General features: G+C 43.0%; 1 protein-coding gene across 31 annotated transcripts in view; it reads right to left on the bottom strand.

Moving 5' to 3' along the window:
* DLGAP1 (DLG associated protein 1) overlaps positions 1–22619 on the bottom strand; it is a 1035773-nt gene that overhangs the window by 30485 nt on the left and 982669 nt on the right. For all 31 annotated transcript variants that reach the window (XM_035269693.3, XM_035269689.3, XM_035269699.3 and 28 more), the window contains one exon: positions 7489–7910. In XM_035269693.3, the coding sequence (XP_035125584.1) occupies positions 7489–7910 (422 nt within the window). The remainder of the gene's footprint in view (positions 1–7488; positions 7911–22619) is intronic.

The following is a 22619-nucleotide window of genomic DNA, read 5'->3' as shown; positions in this document are numbered from 1 at the left end:
TTTTCCCCAGTCCCAACCCCTCCACTCCTCCAAGAGTCTTACTTATAGAAGGTGGTCATTCTCTGGATCCATATTTTGACTTATATCAGCTATGAAACGGTAACATCATATACATCACATAGATAAAGACAGTCTGAGCCTTTGAAAGTTGGATGAAATGAAATGAGTTGATGTTTCCCTAGATAATCTAAATGAAAAAAAAACCTGTAGATTATATTTGAAATACATTGCATTTATTTATTTACTTAGTTACTATTTATTTATTTTTCGAGATGGAGTCTCACTCTTGTCACCCAGGCTGGAGTGCAGTGGCACAATCTCCACTCACTGCAACCTCCACCTCCTGGGTTCAGGCAATTCTCCTGCCTCAGCCTCCCAAGTAGCTGGGATTACAGGCATGTGCCACCACGCCCTGCTAATTTTTATATTTTTAGTAGAGACGGAGTTTCATCATGTTGGCCAGGCTGGTCTCAAACTCCTGACCTCACGATGTGCCTGCATCGGCATCCCAGAGGGCTGGGATTATAGGCATGAGCCACTGTGCCCAGCCAGTCCACTGCATTTCTATTTCACAGAAATAGTTATTGGAGAAAATGATAGGAGATCTTGCTCCGTGAGCCAGTTCCTCTCTCTGCCGTCTCTGGAATCACAGGAACACCACTGGTTTAGGAACAGATCTGTTTCCAGGCTCGGTTCTGCCCCCGATTAACCATGTCACTTCACCTCTTCATGCCTTAGTGCCCTCCTGAGCTGGGAGACACCACCCCTAAGAAGCATATCTACAAAAGGATGGTCTCTGATATCCTTCTGGCACCAGTGCTGTGCAAAGTGGCATGAATGTCACGTTCTCAAGGTTAAACATATGGCACATTACAGCCGATTTTCTTTTCATTACCGCCACTTCCTCTGTGGTCACTAATTTCAGGTTGTCTGGAGCTTACAAAAAAAGGCATGCAAGTGTGTGTATCTGTGTGTGTGGTGGAGTGGGAGGGACCTTTGGAGGGTTCACTGCAAGAGTCAGATGAAAATAAAACAGAAAGGAGGTAGGCTAGGATGCAGCCACTGCTCCCAACTTAGAAACACACATGGGCTGGAGGAAGATGAATTGCACAACTCACAGATGAAGCTTTGTCTGCCACCCACCCACTGTTTCAAAGGCTGCACAGACACAGCAGAGGCAATCCCAGGCAGATAAACCTGGTGATGGCACCAATAGACTGTCACGATAATGACTGTGCACAGCTTCCATAACCAAACCTGAACCAGGCAAACCCCATTTCAGGTGTCATTATCAGCCCCACATCTGCTGCCAAGACTCCCAAGCCTTCTGGGGGACTGAAGGCCAAGTTTCACTAGCTAGGATGCTATTACCAGGCAAAATTAAAGAGAAAAAATTAATCTGCCTCCAGCACATGCCCTAGGTTTATCAGTTCGTTTCCGATAAAGCCTGAAAATTCCACATATTAGTTGTCTACAATTCAGAAGGCAAAGACAGATTTCCGTGTGCAATCACCGGCATTTCATCTTAAGGCCATAGAAACCTGAGCCTATGTTCTTTCCCCACGGTGGTAGACTGCATTCCTAGTTGGAGGCATTCAGCTCCATCTGGTCATTTCATCCCGGGTTAGATAATACCAGACGTATCTATGTAACATACAAGCCACTGTCAAAGAGCACTGAGCCATCTCCCTGAGACAGCTGTTTCACACAAGGGCTTCATTGTCTGAGAAGAGCTCCTATCATTTTACTTCAAGTGCTACGGGAACAAGCATTCTGTCAGCTGTCTTGGCTTGGAGGAAACCTCACTCACTGCAGTTTCATTATTTTATCAAGCCAAAAAAAGTACTATTGATGGCTGGGGTTGAAGGTTTAAAACAAGAACTAAAGTCTTTGCTCTGCTTTGCTTTTATGGGGGCAGGGGGAGTAACTCCACACACCCAAAGAATGTATAGTTACACTGTTCAAAATTTCGCTTGAGGCTCCTGGGTTACTCTAAATGCTTGTTTTCAGTCTGCCTTTTGTTACCGACGTTTAGTCAGTTTCAGGTAAACTAGGAAAGTGTTTTCCGGCCCTGTGAGGCCCAAAGCAGCTGTCATAATTAGCATAATGACATCAACAAAATAATTAATAACTATTTAAAATCAGATGGACTCTTTCTTCTTCAACTTTCTAACAGAGAAAGATGAATACAATTAACCCACATGCAAAATTTGAATCTCAAATTCCCATTGAGTAAATAGGTTATTTTCCAAACTTTTTCTTTTTTTTTTTTTTTGCCATGGATGAATTGTATTTTGAATTCAGGGAATCATTTAACAAAATACATTCTTACATGAATATGAAATAAACATGATTGTTCTGCTTGTCTTTAGCTGCTGCTGTCTATTTCTGTGTTTTTTTATTTTACTTTTATTTTTTTCAATTTATTTATTTATTTTTTTTGTGTGTGTGTGAGACAGAGTCTCCCTCTGTCTCCCAGGCTGGAGTGCAGTGGCACGATCACAGCTCACTGCAGCCTCGCCCTCTTGGGCTCAAGCAATGCTCTCACCTTAGCCTCATGAGTAGCTGGAAACATGCACCTATGCATGGCTAATTAAAAACAAAGATATTTTTGTAGAGATAGGGTCTCTGTTGCCCAGGCCAGTCTCAAACTCCTGGGCTCAAGCGATCCTCAAGACATGGCCTCCCAGAGTTCTGGGATTATAGGCAGGAGCCACCATGCCAGGTGGGGGTATTTTAAAATTGTGATAAAATAGACATAAGATTTGCCATTTTAACCATATTTAAGTGTACCCTTCAGAGGCATCAGTACTTCACCATTTTAAAATATTTAACAATTGGGATAATTCTGGTACCCCACAAAATAAATCGTGTGATTAGAATCTTCCGTTTTTTCATGCAATCCTATTTCTCTTTCCATGATGACTTCAAGACCAGATCTCCTGGGAGAATTTTTGTGATGGGATCACATTTGTCAGGCACCCTGAGGAGAGGCCCTCGTCCTGCAAGTCCAAAACAACACATAAAGCAGCTTGGCCAAAGGATAGAGGTATCTGTACTTAACCCATTTATCAGAGCGATTTTTCTGGTGTGCACAGAATTACAACAGACAAAAGCTAGTCATTTAGAATGCGGCTTTGCCTGCCAAGTGGGGTTGGCTTCTCTTCCTTACCACCCCTCTCACAAAAAAAGAAAAGGTTAAGTCGGAGAATTAGTGAAACAAAGGTCCTCTGCAACTCTAGGCTCAGTTATCAGAACAGAGTGGTGGTTGCCAAGGAGTCAGGGGCAGATCTGTGCGGCGGGCTTTAAGGAGGACAGTGCCAGGCAACACGAAGTATCATTATCTTGTCAAATGTTATTCATGTGTATCTGTTCTATCAGACACTTCTGTTTTCTGTGACCTTGGACAAAATACTGCCAGAGAGCTGTTGTGAGGGCAAGTAAAATAGCACCTGTCAAAGTCTCTAGCCCATCGTCAGGGGTATTGTGAGGACAAGATGAATATTCTTTCATGCACTGATAATCTCCCTTTTTCCTGGGGAGGGTTACTACTGCTTTATGGGCCGATCCTCCCTGATCTGGATTGGCCTAATTTGAAATCAGTGACCCTGTCTTGGGCACAGAGTTTGCCACTGCACTCACTAGAATTTTGGAATCCTAGCAGTTTGAAGCTCCTATTTCGTGTCTCTCAAAGCATGAAAAAATAGAAAAAGGCTTCAAGTGTTTGTGGCATGGAATTTTGTCTTAAGAATGGGACAGGATGGCCAGGTGCAGTGGCTCATGCCTGTAATCCCAGCACTTTGGGAGGCTGAGGCGGGTAGATTGTGAGGTCAAGAGATCGAGACCATCCTGGCTAGCATGGTGAAACCCTGTCTCTACTAAAAATATAAAAAATTAGCCAGGCATGGTGGCATGTGCCTGTAGTCCCAGCTACTTGGGAGACTGGGGCAGGAGAATCACTTGAATCCGGGAGGTGGAGATTGCAGTGAGCCGAGATTGTGCCACTGCACTCCAGCCTGGGTGAGACTCTAACTCAAAAATAAAATAAAAGAATGGGACAGGACACAGGCGGTTCATCTGGACTAGCCACCTGTCCCACGCGGAAGTGCTTCCCATCACTTCTGTGGCAGATGCCCATCTCTCTCTTCCACATCCTTGTCCTGATCAGAAGAGCTCATCGTCTGTCCTGGGAACACCTTTCCAGCTTTTGGCAACAAGCACTCTTGTTAGTTATTTGCTATGGTCTGAATGTCTGTGCTCCTCTGAAATTCATATGTTGAAACCTAATCACCAAAGTATAATAGTAAGAGAGGGAGCCTATAGGAGGTGCGTAGGTCACAGGGGCAGAGTCCTCATGAATAGGATTACTACGCTTACCAAGGAGATCCAGGGAGCTTGTCTGCTCCCTCTTCCCTGTGAGGCCACAGCAAGAAGGTGCAATCTTTGAAACAGAGAGCAGCCCTTGGCAGACACAGAACCTGCCAGTGCCTTGATCTTGGACTTCCCAGCCCCAAGAACTGTGAGCCATAAATTCCTATTGTTTATAAATTACCCAGTCTAGGGAATTTTGTCATAGCAGACTGAAAGGACTAAGATATTACTTACTGAGTATTTTTTAGCTAATTAGGAAGCAAGGTTTTGCTAATTAAAATACTTTTATAAAACAGAATTTCCAAAATATTTCAAGGATTCAAATACATCTTTACTGATCTCCTGTTGTGCATCAGAGGGCTTGGTGATATAAAGATGAATAAGATGGTCAGGCGCGGTGGCTCACACCTGTAATCCCAACACTTTAGGGGGCTGAGGTGGGCAGATCATGAGGTCAAGAGATTGAGACCATCCTGGCCAACATGGTGAAACCCCATCTCTACTAAAAATACAAAAGTTAGCTGGGCGCGGCATGTGCCTGTAGTCCCAGCTACGCAGGAGGCTGAGGCAGAAGAATCGCTTGAACACTGGAGGCAGAGGTTGCAGTAAGCCGAGATCGCACCACTACACTCCAGCCTGGCGACAGAGTAAGACTCTGTCTCAAAAAAAAAAAAAAAAAAAAAGATGAATGAGACAAGAGTAATTTCTGTTTTCATAAAGCTTACTTTTTAGTGGAGGAGAAAGATACACACATTATTATAAAATAATGTGGGAAGTACCTGGAGGACGAATGCACGGGGCATTATGGGGGCACCAGGGAGATACCCAATTCAGCCTGAACAACAAATTAGGCCTGGAACAACAGATGGCTGGGCAGTTCCCTCGTGTTCATTATCTTGACACTTTGCCAGCAGTGTACATTTCAAAAATACAAATACGTTTCTCCTTCATCCTGAACATAGGATGAGAAGCTGGTTTTCTGACAAGATTTTCACCTTTCAAATACATGTTATTGTAGTAGAATACAATTGACTTGTTTTTCTAGTTCCTTTAGTTTTTCCAAAATCTTTATACAATGACTATCCTCACACATTGCTATAGAGTTGGGTTGAGAGAGGTAGATCAAGTCTCAAATTGGAAGACCAATGAAAAGAAAACATCAGATGAGTAGTTTCCCAGAGTCCTGTTGAAAGCCAGCCAGGGGCCGGGTGAGTAGCCCATGCCTGTAATTCTGGAATTTTGGGAGGTCGAAGTGGGAGGATTGCTTGATGCCAGGAGTTTGAGACCAGCCTGGGCAACATAGCAAGAATCTGTATCCATAATTTTTAAAAAATTAGCCAGGCACGGTGGTGCACAACTGGAGTCACAGCTACTCAGGAGGCTGAGGTGGGAGGACCACTTGGGCCCAGGAGGTCCAGGCTACAGTGAGCCATGATCCCATCACTGCACTCCAGCCTGGGTGACAGAGCAAAACACTACCAAAAGAAAGGAAAAAAAAAAAAAAAAAAGAAGAAAGAAAAGAGAGAAAGAGAAAAAAGAAAAGAAAGAAAAAGAGAATGAACGAATGAACACCATCAGGAAGCTAGGAGGAAAGAAAGAAAGAAAAGAAAGAGAGAGGGAGAGAACAGAATAGCAATCAGGAAGCTAGACGAAGTCCCAAATTTGAGAACTGAAATCTGAAAGACAGTTTGTGCCATTGAGCAGTGGCACAGAATGTTCCTTAGTTGCTGGCGTTTTTCTGAGGAAAATCTGATAAATTTTATCAGCTGTACATGGGGTGCATGCCTGTAGTCCCAGCTACTTGGAAGGTTGAGGCTGGAGTGAGCCATGATTGCGCCACTGCACTCCAAGTTGGGGGAGGAGTGAGATCTTGTCTCAAAAAGAAAAAAAATAGTGTGCAAAAATGGTGTCCATTATTTATTTTATTTATTCACCATTTATTTTACTTTAGCCCATTCAATTGTAATAAAATTATAAAATTTATTACTCTAGCAGTTAAAGGGTTTGCCTCTGTAAATCCTAAGAGAAAATGTATGTCAAACAGGCTTAAGAATAGGTGGGGTTTCTACCTGCCTATACATGATAAGCCTTGTTTTAATGCCATATGTTAATGAGAATAACGAAATTATAAAGATTATAAATCCCCAATATACCTGTACCTAAGGACCTTGAAAAGAGTTAGTATTATTTATATACTTATTTTTAGAGATGGGGGTCTTACTCTGTCACCCAGGCTGGAGTGCACTGGTACGACCATAGCAGCACTCCCTGGACCCAGGTGATCCTCCCACCTCAGTCTCTCACGTAGCTGGGACTACAGGGGGACCACTGTACTGGGCTAGTCAGAGTTCTTTTCTTTTCTTTTTTTTGGGGGGATGGGGAGGACGGAGTCTCCCCCTGTCACCCTGGCTGTAGTGTAGTGGAGCATCCCAGCTCACTGCAATCTCCACCTCCCGGGTTCAAGCAATTCTCCTGCCTCAGCTTCCCAAGTAGCTGGAACTACAGGCGTGCACCACCATGCCCAGCTATTTTTTTTTTTTTGTATTTTTAGTAGAGACAGGTTTTTACCATGTTAGCCAGGATGGTCTCAATCTCCTGACCTTGTGATCCGCCTGCCTTGGCCTCCCAAAGTGTGGGATTACAGGTGTGAGCCACCGCACCCGGCCTATTTTTTTTTTTTTTTTAATTAAAAAGAATTTGTGTGGGCATATCGTAGGTGTATATTTATGGGACACATGAGACGTTTTGGTTTGAATTATTTTGAATACCCTGAGGATCAGCAACATTCTGGGATCATCGTGGAGAAGAAGGACCAAGTTAGAGACATGAAAGCAGCTCCACATGGAGCTTGGTATTTTCAGGGAAAAAAAAAAAAAAAAAGTCCTGGACCTAGCGCTAAGGATGGTGTTACATCTACCCAGGAGTTGTCTTGGTTTTGGGCTGCGCAAGGACTTCTGGACAAAGCTGGAATCAACCAGCTCTCCTGCATGTTCTGGTTTGGGGTGTGGAACGTCAAGGTTATACAAGTGAAGCTGGCAGAGAAGAAAACAACAAGGGCTGCACACGCAAAGCAACCTCAGCCCCAGGGGACGGGTGTGGCGCGGGGGCTTTACTTACTGTCTTCCGGCAGGTTGTTTTCCCGTTCTTCCCGCTCCATCTGTTGGCACCACCCCTCCATGCGGTCTCGCTCTGCCTGGAGGAGCTTCAGGAACCAGTGGCCATCCCGGTGGCACACTGACCTTTGCACGGCCTCCAGAGGGTCTTCAGTGATAGAGTCAATCCAGGGGTCCGGAGGAGGCAGAATAGAGGGGTCAAAATCCGTGTCAAAGTCATCATCGGCGGCACAGGCATGGTAATGGTTTCCTGAGCCCTGAATGCTGACTGTGGAGGTGCTGGCATCGCGGGAGAACTGTCTGGCCATCGGGCCGGGACACGAATTGTCCTCTATAGATTCCAGAGAATTTTCCAGATTATCATGGAAGTCCAGGTCGGCCTGTACTGCTGTCGTGACACTGTTGGACCGAGTGAACCTGCGGAAGCTTGGGAGAATACAGAAAAGAAATTTAGTTTGAGGATAATTTCTTTTTTCTTTCTTTCTTTTCATTTTCTTTTCTTTCTTTTGTTTTAGAGACAGAATCTGACTATGTTTCCCAGGCTGGAGTGCAATGGCACCATCTCAGGTTACTGCAACCTCCACCTCCCGGGTTCAAGCAATTCTTCTGCCTCAGCCTCCAGAGTAGCTGAGATTACAGGTGCAAGCCACCACGCCTGGCTAATTTTTGTATTTGTAGTAGAGAAGGGGTTTCACCATGTTGGCCAGGCTGGTCTCAAACTACTGACCTCAAGTGATTCAACTGCCTCAGCCTTCCAAAGGGCTGGGATTACAGGTGTGAACCACACACCCGGCAAAGATAGGTTTTGAAGCAAAACTACATTTTATTTTTCTTGGCAGGTGTGACCATTAGGAGTCTCACCTTCTCAATCTTCTCTGTGTGTGTTGGGTTGTGGGGGTAGACTCTTGAGGCAAACATATTGATTATCATAGCTTCAATGTGAAGAACACAAATCTCATGTTTGCTTAATATGGAATATTAAAGCACATCAAGAGAAATTTTACAGTGGGGACACAGTGCTGAACCATTAAACCCCCTCGAATGCTGGCCTCAGTCTGGGTTATTTGCTTAGAAATGGGGAGAAAACGCCAGGGGCAGTGGCTTACGCCTGTAATCCCAGCACTTTGGGAGGCCACTGTGGGTGGATCATGAGATCAGTAGTTCGAGACCACCCTGGCCAACTTGGTGAAACCCCGTCACTACTGAAAATACAAAAATTAGCTGGGTGTGGTGGCACACGCCTGTAGTCCCAGCTATTTTGGAGGCTGAGGCAGGATAATTGCTTGAGAAATCTGAGCCCAGATTGTGCCACTGCACTCCAGCCTGGCCAACAAAGCAAGACTCCACCTCAAAAAAGAAAAAAATAAGAAAGAAACGGGGAGAAAACATAACCTAACCTGGACCAAAACTATCATGAATCCCACAAAGCGACATTTTTCCAGGGACATCTCTTACGAAGTTAAGACTTCCTGAAAGCAAACTGAAGTTCGTTCCTTCCTTCCTTCCTTCCTTCCTTCCTTCCTTCCTTCCTTCCTTCCTTCCTTCCTTCCTCCCTTCCTCCCTTCCTCCCTTCCTCCCTTTCTTCCTCCTTCCCTTCCTCCCTTCCTTCCTCCTCTCTTGAGTCTTGCTCTATTGCCCAGGCTGGAGTACAGTGGCACAATCTCAGCTCACTGCAACCTCTGCCTCCCAGGTTCAAGAAATTCTCTTGCCTCAGCCTCCCGAGTTGCTGGGACTACAGGCACGCAACACCATGCTCACCTAATTTTTGTATTTTTAGTAGAGACGGGGTTTCGGCAAGTTGGCCAGGCTGGTCTTGAACTTCTGACCTCAGGTTATCTGCCTGCCTTGGCCTCCCAGGTGTGAGCCACTGTACCCAGTCCAAACTGAGGTTTTGATAGTTTCCTCCAAAATTAAAACTCCTTTTCCTGGTAAGGGTTTAGCTTTCTCTTAGTCATATAGGCACAGAGCCTTTGGGGGCAAACATCAGCTTACAGTTCTCTATTAGGGTTCTCTATTTCTGCCCTCTCCTGAGCCTTTAATTTTCTTTTCACAGTTCTATCAAGGTGATGACACCTTGTTCACATGTTAAGTCTGAGTATTTTACATGGATGTCCCTGAGATGAGTGTCAACCAAAGCACCCTGTATATCTCTCCTGAACCCTGAAATGAAAGGGAGAACATGTGGAAGCGGGAGGATAGGGAGAAGAAGAGAGAAGCAAGGAATCCTTTCTCAGACAAGGGCAAGGAAGGTGTGGAACTGAAGTCATTTAAGATATACAAAAAGAGCTGGGCACGGTGGCTCACGCCTGTAATCCTAGCACTTTGGGAGGCTGAGGTAGGCGGATCACCTGAAGTCAGGAGTTCAAGATATACAAAAAGAGCTTTGCTGGCCTCTGCAGAAGGCAGGAAACGAAGACGGAATACAAGACCACTAAAGATAGCACCATGCCCTGTATATATATATTTTTAAGGTGACTTCCTGGCCTGATAGTTTATTTCTTAATTATGATAAAATATACATAATATTTATCAGCTGAAGCATTAACCATTATTAAATATACAGTTCGATGGCATTAAATACTTATATTCACATTGCATGTGCAACCATGGCCACCATCCATGTCAACTTTCTCATCTTTTCCAACTGAAACTGTGTATCCATGAAATGCTAACTCTCCACTTCCTCCTCCCTGCAGCCCCAGGCAACCATCATCCCACTTTGTGTGTCTATGAGTCTGACTACTCTAGGTACCTCAGATCAGTGGAATCGTGTAGTATTTGTCCTTTTGCGGCTGGCATTTAAAATTTCACATAACATCTTCAAAGTTCCATCCATGTTGTTAACTTGCCAGAATTTCCTTCCTTTTTAAGGCTAAATAGTATTCCATTGTATATTTACATGTTTTGCTTACCCATTCACCCACTGGGGGCCACTTGAGTTGCTTTTTCACCTTTTGGCTATTGTGAATGATGCTGCTATGAACATGGGTGTACAGATATCTCTGAGTCCCTGATTTCAATTATTTTGAATATATATCCAGAAGTGGAATTACTGAATCATACGGTAATTCTGTTTTTAATTTTTTGAGGAAGAATCCTAATATTTTCCATAGTGGCTGCACCATTTTGCATTCCCACCAGCAGTGCACAAGGATTTCTACTTCTCTACATTCTCATCCACATTTGTTGTTTTCTGGGGTTTTTTTGGACAGAATCTGTGTTCTGTGATTGCTGTGTCTTTGAACGTGTGAGGTGGTACTTCTCCTTGAGTAGCTCATGATTACCACTGTTTTAAGGTAGTTTGTTGGCCAGCTGATTTCCAGCTGTTTCATATTCAGTAATGCCAGCCTTAAAGGATAGTGCACTAAACAATATCTACACAACACTAAATACACCAGATTATGTGTTCATTTTTTTTTTTTTTTTTTTTTTTTTTTTGAGACGGAGTTTCGCTCTTGTTACCCAGGCTGGAGTGCAATGGCGCGATCTTGGCTCACCGCAACCTCTGCCTCCTGGGTTCAGTCAATTCTCCTGCCTCAGCCTCCTGAGTAGCTGGGATTATAGGCACGCGCCACCATGCCCAGCTAATTTTTTGTATTTTTAGTAGAGACGGGGTTTCACCATGTTGACCAGGATGGTCTCGATCTCTTGACCTCGTGATCCACCCGCCTCGGCCTCCCAAAGTGCTGGGATTACAGGCTTGAGCCACCACGCCCGGCCCCATTTGTTTGTTTTTGACTGAGTCTCACTCTGTTGCCCAGGCTGGAGTGCAGAGGCATGATTTCGGCTCGCTGCAACCTCTGCTTCCCTGGTTCAAGTGATTCCCCTGCCTCAGCCTCCCTAGTAGCTAGGACTACAGGCACGTACCACTAGGCCCAGCTAATTTTTATAGTTCTAGCAGAGATGGGGTTTCACCATGTTGTCCAGATGGTCTCAATCTCCTGACCTCATGATCCACCCGCCTCAGCCTCCCAAAGTGCTGGGATTACAAGTGTGAGCCACTAAACCCAGCCTATGTGGGTTTTTTAAAAACTGTCCTGGACCACGCTATTGAAGCCAATAAAAACTAATATTCTAGTCCATCAAAAAATAAAGAATGACCAGAACAATACAGACAAGTGGTTATTCGCAAGACTGTAGAAAGACTAAGAGTCACAAAAAGGAAGAGTCATCTCAATAAATCAATTTTTTCTCTAGAGAATAAATGTCAAGCAAAAAGGTGGCTGAGGTATTAATCTATGTCAGTTATTAAGATGGACAGAATGACCAAATGTGTTGCGATTCCGGCCATCCATTTTATGAAGGTAAACGAGCCAAAGTTGGCCCATTTGCTGTTTTCAAGAAATCAGTTCTGCTGAAGTTATCCAACCGAGTCACTTTTGTAAGCTCTTAACTCTCAAATGGGGGAAAAAAGAATCGCATACTGCGGAAGTCTGAATGCAATGTTACAAGTCTCTTGTGCTAGCAATGAAAGAAAGAACAATTTTGCTAAAGTGGTTCTTCCAACAACCACTCATTGCTTGGCTGCCGGAGGCTACTTTTGCATTCTTCCTACTCATCCCCAAAACGTTAACTGTCATCTGGAGCTAAGCTTTCTCTCCAGCTGCATATGTGTGAATTGGATGACTCTCCTTGCGAACAGTTGACATTTTGGCTGTTCTACTAACATGAAATCCCAACTATGAAAACATTAGCCTCTGCTCTCCAAGATCCTGTCTTGCCATACGCATTACATTTCCAAACTTAAAGAAGTACTAGTCCCTTGTTGTTTTCAATCAGAGCAAACTGCGAGAGCCAGAATCTGTTCCACATATAAAACAGAGTGACCTGCTTTCCTGTGCCTCCGCTTTTTTCTACACAAAGCCGGACTACCCACACTCCTGACAGCCATCTCATGGCTCTGGAACTTGCAAAGTATCCACCTTCTTAAGAAAAATTACTTGGCACTAGATTAATAGAAGTTTGCAGTGTAGTCACTCAGAAAGAAAGAAAAGTTAAGCAAAATTAAAATGGTTTGGGATTAAAATCGGTGCCTTTGAACTCCTGCAGACCTGTCCAAACTTAGCAGTTCCTATCAATTAAGCTCCTTAAGCAAGTGCTTTCTTCTACTCAGAGCTTTCAAAGAATGTTCTGCTCTACAAAATGATTTATGTCTTTCATGAGCAAAGTTCCTTCTGGGTGAAGGGTGCAGTCAAGTTGTTATTGTTTTTCTACAGTTTTGATAGGAACATAAAATGATGCCCGTAGATTAACTTCTGTATGTTTTGATCAGTTGCTGGTTGATGATATAAACCCAAAAGCTGAACCCAGTGGTTTGCTGTTTCCTAACCCACAGTTTTCAGTCTTGAAGCTTCCTTGGTTCTTCATGCCCCTGCAGGCATAGTGTGTAATAATTACAACTTCTGAAAAATGCCGGCCAATATTCTGGCCCAAGGAGCAGAAAACCATGAAAGCAAAGACTGGATCAACCAGTATGGAACACAATCCTCTGTCTGTTCTGAACAGCCAGAAGAAAGTCCCTCGTTAGCATTCATCTCTGCTATTGCTTTCTGTTCCTTCTATGAAACAAGTTTATATTTCTAACTAGAGGAGTTTCTACCTGCCCCACTTGCTACGACTTTTCTGTACAGCAAGTTACAAATCAAAACACAGGTGGGTAAACTGCAGAGGTTCCATTCTTGTCCTGCTGTCTGATAGAGCGGCAATTAAACCAAAGAAGTTGTGGGTAAAAACTAAGCGCAGTCACTATCTTTATGACGTCCATACTTTAGACCTATACGGCACCCAACTGTTGAGAGTCAAGTCATCAACGTATTTTGGAAGACTAACTTAGTCATTCCTTTATAGAATGCCCCGATCTCTAGTTAACGTCTGTATCTCTCTCATTCACATAATGGCTGCTTTTCAAGGCTAAGTCCAGTTTCAAAGAGGGCAATGCTAGCACTCAGCTATTCTTTCTTTCTTTGTACGTGCCTTTAGACGTTTAAAACTAAGCCTTCTGTCAAGGCTGAATATATGTGGGATCTGAAATGCTACTCCTGGAAAGTGCAACCATCTTGGTATTTTGTGAAATGGCACCCTTTCACTGATGTAAAACCCAAGATGTCTCATTACGTAAAATAAAAGACCAAAATAAGGCATGGGCACGAGGAGACTGAGATCAAGAATTCAAGCTTGGCTGGGCACGGTGGCTCATGCCTGTAATCCGAGCACTTCGGGAGGCCAAGGCGGGCAGATCACTTGAGGCCAGGAGTTCAAGACCAACCTGGGCAACATGGCCAAATCCCATCTCCACTAAAAATACAAAAATTATCCTGACATGGTGGTGGGCACCTGTAGTCCCAGCTACTCAGGAGGCTGAGGCATAAGAATAGGTTGAAGAATCCGGGAGGCAGAGCCTGGGCAACAGAGTGAGATCCTGTCTCAAAAAAATAAATAAATAAATTCAAGCGCCCTAAAAGAGGTTTATTAATTTGGATCAGCTTCCAAATTAGAATCGAGCATGGGAGAGTGCAGGCATAACGCATCCCTTGTTCAAAAATTCAGTTGGGAGGAGCCCTCCTGCCCTCTATTTATATACGGTTAGCACTATCACCAGATTTTAAAACTGTCTCAAGACAAACACCCATCGGTTATTTCAAATCCTCTACGTTCATCATTCCTTTGCTTAAATACGTCATGCTTGAAGATGTCTTTAAAGCTAAGGAAGATAGGACAGGCTTTCTATATAAAATTCTTCTTTACCCCAAATAATTGTGATGGGTTTGTCAAATCAAATAAAGGGAGGAAATGGAAAATAATAAGTTGTTGTGTGTCCTCTGGTAACTTCTGAGAGGGCCTAGCGTGCTGCCAACCTCTTCTTAGCACCAGCTGGGCGGTTGCTAATATCTTTGATGGGCTGTCACTATAGGAACCCTGGTTAGGAGTCTCAACAAAACATCCTTGAATTGAATGTGCCCCAGAAGGAACTGCTTTATCTCCACAACTGAAGGATTAGGTCACTCCTTGACTACTGACCCGAAGTAACTAACAAAGCATGAGCAGTCTCACTATCAATTATGTTTTACTGAGTCTTGTCAAACAGAGGCCATAGGCTTGTGAGTCAGATGGTTTTCTTTCTGCAAACTAAGTTATCTTGAAAAATATGTAAAAAGGAAGAAAGCGAACAAGAAAGAAAAGGAGGGAGGGATGGCAGAAAGACAGAAGAAGGTAAAGAAAAGGAAAAGAGAAAAGAAAAAAGGAAGCTATGAGGCTTATCAGGAGTTATGCCAAGTTTCAGGCTTTTGAAATTTGAAACGCACGAATGCCACGCCTTTAAAACTCAGGTGTACAGTACGGAACTATTTGGCGAGGTCATGGTATTGTTAACTTGGCAAAGAAAAGATGTTATTTGTCAAGTGCAATTTCAAGGGTGGGTACTGGGCTTTGAGGTACTCCAAGGAAACTCTGAGAAGAGGGGATTGACCCAAAGCTTCTGGATTGACAAAGAAGTAATGTTTTTTGATGGCCAAAGGCCTTTCCAAGTCTGGTCCCTGAACTGGCTGTCAGAAGATGTTGCCTCACTTTTGGCTTTATGTTTTAACATCCTGCTTAGTTGAAAAAGCACAAATCACTACAAGCCCAAATGTTTACATATGTAAGTCCCTTGCTATCAAAAGAGATCTTTTATAGTAGCTGACATTGTGCTGAAGGAGAAAACAATGCGACCTTTCCACTTGCTTGTTCTACCCGTTGCGAAGCCTGTGAGCTTTGATGTGTGAAGCAAGGAAGATTTTTAAAACTTGGAATTGGGTCACTTCTGGAAATGCAAATGACAACAGAGGCAATATTGGTGAAAAAAAAAAGGGGGGAAGAGTCCTATTCACCAGGCATTCGTTTCTAGAGACAAGGAGTGGTTCTCATAATATATTACCAGGGCTTTCCTTTAACACCTCTGACTCAGTCTGTACATTCACAGGTCTACTGAAATGGTGGATGCCATTCACAGGCATATTTAATGCCAGCATGTTTCCTCTTTCACATTAAACATGTCCTGGAGGTCTAAATGTTATGTGCAATGTATAAAAAGTATCCTAGGAGAGAAGGAGGTCGCTCCACCAACAGAACCTCCGAAAGAGCAGAAGCTTTTATGCAAATCATCAAAACACCCATCTGCTCCAGTTTCCACCCCACTGACATAAATGAAAAGATCCTGACTTTCCCTTTAGGTACACACACCTCTGAATACACGAAGCTTACTCTAGACACTCATTGGGAGCCAACTTCACCTGTTTAACAAAAAATTGTCAAGGGTGGAGAGTTGATGAGGCAGAAAAAGAGGCCACAAAGTGGTGTGCCGTTCCTTTATTCTATTTTTTTTTTTTTGAGATGGAGTTTCACTCTTGTTGCCCAGGTTGGAGTGCAGTGGCGTGATCTTGGCTCACTACAACCTCCACCACCTGGGTTCAAGTGATTCTCCTGCCTCAGCCTCCCGAGTAGCTGGGATTACAGGCGTCTGCTACCACGCACGGCTAATTTTTTGTATTTTTAGTAGAGATGGGGGTTTCACCATGTTGGTCAGGCTGGTCTCAAACTCCTGACCTCAGGTGAGCCACCTGCCTCGGCCTCCCAAAGTGCTGGGATTATAGCCACTGCGCCTGGCCTGCCATTCCTTTATTCTAGGAAAAGTTTTCTCTTCTGATTTTCTGGATGTTGAAGTAAAAGAGTTCCTCCAGCAGTACTGAATTCCACTTGGATGATCTCTAAAGATCCCGGACAGTTGAGAAATAGTTTGTAAACGCACAGATGAAAATATTAAATACACATACACCAGAAAAATAGCATCCTGGAATTCTCCTTCCAGAACACGGTTGTGAGACCAGTAGCTTCTTTCCATAGAACCGCAAATGACAGGTGTCACTTGTTAATTTGACACTGTCAGTAAGGAACCAAGAAATATGTCATTGCAAAGTCTCAGCCTCCTCTTAACACTTTCAGATGTAAAGATGGGAGATGATTGCTTTATAAATTACTACAAAATACGTCAGAAATACCTCACTTTAGGACAGGTAGCCAGTTGGGACAGAGGCGGAAAGCCAGAATCTGTACCACACCCTCAGACAGACTTGTCTCTTGTTTCTGAAGTGGAGATGATGACAGCCACATAGCTACCTGGGAACGATGGTAACAAGCAGAAAGGCAAAATCCAGACCAACAGTGGTCCTAAACTTCAACTACGAGTCTCCATCTACAAGTAACACTTCCCTAAAGTTGAGGAAACTGCTGGTGTTGAATCAGAGAACTTACACCAGAAAAAGATAATTGACATTAATAGGAGTCAACTTTCGAATTTTAGAGACAGAGAGGTAAAGCGACTTTCAATCTTGATCTCTAAACTAGAATACTCTTTTGCTCCCATGACTCCAATATTTTTCCAGTACACTTCAAGACCTTCAAAGCCAGAGGCTAGTGCTAAATACCAGGGGCTGCCCTACTCATGCATAGGCCAAATAAAACCCACATGGATGACTTCTGTGCTTGGCAAAGATGGAGTAACAATGACTACACTTACTATATCATCTGAAATAACTAAAACCTGGCAAAATATATGAAACTACTGTTTTCAAGACATTTGATATCAGACAATGAAGAACAGTGATCACTGAGACAGGAGAAACAAATGAGGCCTTTGACTGCAGCGAGTTTCCAGGGAGTGGTCCCCGCGGAGTGTCAGCGGTCTCCCTGAGTAATGAGACATTGCTGGGGGTGAGAGGAGGACAAGGCAGCTGGAATTCGTATGGCAGCATATGAGAGAGGAGAGAACTGCACAGAGAGGTCTGAGATCAGCATGGGTTCCAGTAGCCTATTCACCTAAGTACTGTTCAATGCATGAGGTATGAAACCTACGCAAGACTGGGATATCTCTATTCCTCCTTAAATAAAAAGCTACAGCCATTAATCTAAAGTGGTGTATGTGGCAAAAATATCTTTTTTAAAATGAAGACAAAATAATGACTTTAAAATATATATATACAGAAGCTAAAAGTAAGCTGGGCATGGTGGCTCACGACTGTCATCTCCACACTTTGGTAGGCTGAGGCAGGTGGATTGCATGAGGTCAGGAGTTCAAACATGGCGAAACATGTCTCTACTAAAAATACAAAAATTATTCAGGCGTGGTGGCAGGCGCCTCCAGTCCCAGCTACTCAGAAGGTTGAGGTACAAGAATTGCTTGAACCTGAGAGGTAGAGGTTGCGGTGAGCCAAGATTGTGCCACTGCACTCCAGCCTGGGTGACAGAGTGAGATTCCATCTCAAAAAAGAAAAAAAAAAAAAAAGAAGCTGAAAGTATTCCTCACCAGCAGTCATGCCCTATAGGAAAGGTTCAAAGTCCTTCAAGGAGAAAGAAAATTATGCTAGTTGGAAATCTAGAGCCAAACAAAGGAATGAAGACACTAGAAACTATAACTATGGATACAAATAAGATCATTTTTTCCTTTCTTTTTCTTTTTTTTTTTTTTTTTTGACGTGGAGTCTCACTTTCTCGCCCAGGCTGGAGTGCAGTGCCATGATCTTAGCTCACTGCAACCTCCGCCTCCTGGGTTCAAGTGATCCTCCTGCCTCAGCCTCCCTAGTAGCTGGGACTACAGGCACGTGCCACCACGTCCAGCTAAGTTTTGTATTTTTAGTAGAGATGGGGTTTCAACATGTTGGCCAGACTAGGCTCCAACTCCTGACTTCAAATGATCTGCCCACCTCAGCCTCCCAAAGTGCTGAAATTACAGGCGTGAGCCACCACTCTTAGCAAATACAACCATTTTTTTTCCTTATGATTTAAATATCTTTAAAGATAACTGCTAAAAGCAAAAATAATAACAATGTGTTCTGGGCTTATAATATCTTTAGAAGTAAAATGTTTGAAAACTACACACTACAAAGACTGCGAGTGGAGGAATGGAAGCATACTATCATAAGATTCTTTTTTTGTTTGTTTGTTTGAGAGGGAGTTTTACTCTTGTCGCCCAGGCAGGAGTGCAGTGTTAGGATCTCAGTTCACTGCAACCTCCGCCTCCCAGGTTCAAGCGATTCTCCTGCCTCGGCCTCCAGAGTGGCTGGGACTACAGCCGCGTGCCACCACACTCAGCTAATTTATGTATTTTTGGTAGAGACAGGATTTCACCATGTTGGCCAGGCTGGTCTCAAACTCCTGACCTCAGATGATTTGTCCGCCTCGGTCTCCCAAACTGCTGAGATTACAGGCATAAGCCATTGTGCCCAGCCTATCATAAGAATGTCACTTGAAGGTTGATTATGCTAAGTTAAAGATATATATATAGGCCAGCAACCACTAACGATGCAATAAAGAGTTATGGGTAATAAGCCAATAACAGAAATTTGGGATTTCATGGTAAGATGAAATAAATTCATGACACCACAAGTTAATTGGACCTAGGTTTTAGTCAAGGCCCTTAGAAACTAGGGAACAGAGCAAATGACCTATAAAACATTATGTGACACAGCAAGCTTGAAATGCATCACAGGGGATCTGTGAAATTAAAAAAGAAAAAACAGACATGCCGACATTTTGAAGAGAATTACATACTGACTCTTTTTTTTTTTGAGAAGGAGTCTCACTCTGTTGTCCAGCCTGGATGAAGTGCAGAGGTGCAATCTTGGCTCACTGCAACCTCTGCCTCCTAGGTTCGAACAATTCTCCTCCTGCCTCAGCCTCCCAAGTAGCTGGGATTACAGGCATGTGCCACCATGCCCGGCTAAGTTTTTATATTTTTAGTAGAGATGGGGTTACGCCATGCTGGCCAGGCTAGTCTTGAACTCCTGACCTTGTGATCCACCCGCCTAGGCCTCCCAAAGTGCTGGGATTATAAGTGTGAGCCACCCGTGCCCAGCTGACAGTGATTTTTATATGATTATTTAATTCATGAGTTCTATTCTTCACTCCTGTTTTCATTCATTAAAAAATAAAAGCCCCTCACATGTTTTCACTATCAACTATTATTTTCTCTAATGCTTTCTATGTCCAATCTGCTGATTTCATGGCTAGTAATCAGAGCCATAATGAGGCTGCAAATTTATGGATCTTTAATTCAAACATTGCTCTTGCAGCTCTGCGTTTTACCAACAGGACTGTATCAGGATTGGTAATCTTTCAACCTCCCTAGTCATCAGTTTCCCAACTTCTACTTTTCCCCACTTACTGCAACATTTTAATTTGTTTTTTTCAACTTAATTTTTAAAGTTTATCTTTTTGACATAGTGTTTACAATTCAATAAATTTTGCCCTCTATTAAATTCTATTTTGTATATATACAACCATAAAGTCATCTTAATTTCTCCATTAAAAAAAAATAAAATGGAAAACCGGACGTATTGGCTTACGCCTATAATCCCAGCACTTTGGGAGGCTGAGGCGGGTGGATCACGAGGTCAGATCGAGACCATCCTGGTCAACAAGGTGAAACCCTGCCTCTACTAAAAATGCAAAAATTAGCTGGGCATGGTGGCGCACGCCTGCAGTCTCAGCAACTCGGGAGGCTGAGGCAGGAGAATTGCTTGAACCCAGGAGGCGGAGGTTGCGGTGGGCCGAGATCACACCATTGTACTCCAGCCTGGGTAACAAGAGCGAAACTCTGTCTCGAAAAAAAAATAAATAAATAATAAAAATAAATAAATGGAAGCCATGTATGGTGGCTCATACCTGTAATCTCAGCACTTTGGGAGGCTGAGGTGGGCGCATCACTTGAGGTCAGGAGTTCAAGACCAATCTGGCCTGGCCAACATGGTGAAACCCCGTTGCTACCAATACAAAAATTAGCCAGGCATGATGGCAGATGCCTGTAGTCCCAGTTACTCGGGAGGCCAAGGAAAGAGACTCAGTTGAACCCAGGAGACGGAGGTTGCAGTGAGCTGAGATCATGCCACTGCCCTGCAGCCTAGACAACAGAGCAAAACTCCGTCTCAAAAACAAAAAGAAGAAAAAAAGAAAGAAATGGAATCATAGAAAGATAAGTAGCCCCAAAGAAGATGGAAAAAAAGTTGAAAATAGGAAGAGATACAAATAATAAATATAATATGACATAGTTAAACCCAAACATAGCAACAGTCAGTCAAATTAAACTTAAATGGTCTAATCACTCCAATTTAAATGAAGAGGTTGTAAGATTGGAATAAAAAGCAAAACTCAACTATATATTGCCTATGAAAAACCTACTTTAAAAATAGAGAAATAGGCTGGGCGCCGTGGCTCATGCCTGTAATCCTAGCCCTTTGGGAGGCCGAGCAGGTGAATCACGAGGTCAGGAGTTTGAGACCAGCCTGGCCAACATGGTGAAACCCTGTCTCTCCTAAAAAATATACAAAATATACAACTACAGTAGTCCCAGCTACTTGGGAGGCTGAGGCAGGAGAATTGCTTGAACCTGGGAGGCAGAGGTTGCAGTGAGCCGAGACCACTGCACTCCAGCCTGGGTGACAGAGCGAGACTCTGTCTAAAAAAAAAAGAGAAATAAATAGGCCGGGAGCAGTGGCTCATGACTGTAATCCGAGCACTTTGGGAGGCCAAGGTGGACTGATCACTTGAGGCCAGGAGTTCAAGACCAGCCTGGCCAACCTTGTGAAACCCCATCTCTACTAAAAATACAAAAACTAAACTAAACTAAAATAAATAAAAATAGAGACATAAATAGTTTAAAGTAAAAGGATGAAAAAAGATACACCATGGTCATACTAACAAACGAAAACTGGATTGGTTGTCTTAATATCAGACAAGGTAGATTTGAGAGCCAAAATGCTACCAGGTAGGAAGAAGGATGTTTTCCAATGTTAAAGAGATCAATTCATCAAAAGACCATAATACTCCTAAACTTTTATGAGTTTAATAAAAGAATTTCAAAATACATAAAGCAAGCACTGATAAAACTACTAGGAGAAATAGACAATTCACAATTACAGTCAGATATTTCAACAATACTTTCTCAACAATTGATAAAAACATGTAGACAGAAAATTAGAGAGTATAGAAGAATTCAGCAACTAATCTGACCTTATTGACATTTATAGAGCACTCCACTAAAAAACAGGCTGGGTGTGATGGCTCACACCTGTAATCTCAGCATTTTGGAAAGCTGAGACAGGCAGATTATTTGATCCCAGGAGTTTGAGACCAGACTGGGCAACATGGCGAAACGCTACCTCTACAAAAATTAGTCAAGCATGGTGGCATGCACCTGTAGTCCCAGCTATACAGGAGGCTGAGGTGGGAGGATCCCTTGAGACTGGGAGATGTAATTGCAGTGAGCCGAGATGGAGCCACTGCACTCCAGCCTGGGCAACAGTGCCAGACATTGTCTCAAAAAATAAAAATAAAAAAAGCAAAGTACACATTTTTTTTTCAAGTACACACAAAGCATTTAACAAGATAGACTATATTTTGGCCCCAAAAACAAAGTTTAATAAATTTTAAAGGGGTCAAGAAAAAGTATGTTGTCTGACCACAATGAAATTAAATAGAAATCAATAGCTAAAAAATATTTGGAAATTCCCCAAATCTTTGGAGACTAGATAGCATACTTCTGAGTAGCCCATGGGTTAAAGAAAAAAAAAAAATCAAAAGGGAAAATAGAAAGTATTTTAAACGGAATGAAAAAGAATAAAAAATGTATCAAAATTTGTGGGATATAGTTAAAGCAGTACTTAGAGGGAACTATATAGTACTAGACGCCACGAGTCAAAAAGAGTTAAGGTTTCAAATCAATGCTCAGCTTCCGCCTTAACTAAAAATAGAAGAGCGAATGCAACTCATGATAAACAGAATAAAGGAAATTATAAGATAAAAGCAGAAATCAATGAAGGAGTAAGCAGAAAACCTATACAGAAGAATCAGTGAAATCAAAAGCTCGTTCTTTTCAAAAGCTAATTAAATTGATAATTCTTTAGTAGACTGATGAGAAAAAAAAAAGACATATTACCAATATCAGAAATGAGAGAAGTGACATCACTACAGATTCTATAAATATTGAAACATTAGGGGAGCCTGGGCACAGTGGCTCACGCCTGTAATTCCAGCTACTGGGGAGGCTGAGGTTCAATTCCCTTGAATCCTGGAGGCAGAGGTTGCAAGGAGCTGAGATCGCACCACTGC

This window comes from Callithrix jacchus, chromosome 13 (genome assembly GCF_049354715.1).
Source record: "Callithrix jacchus isolate 240 chromosome 13, calJac240_pri, whole genome shotgun sequence".
Taxonomy (NCBI): Eukaryota; Metazoa; Chordata; class Mammalia; order Primates; family Cebidae; genus Callithrix; species Callithrix jacchus.
Note: the sequence above shows the minus strand (reverse complement) of the source record. Positions and strands in the feature narration are given on the sequence as shown.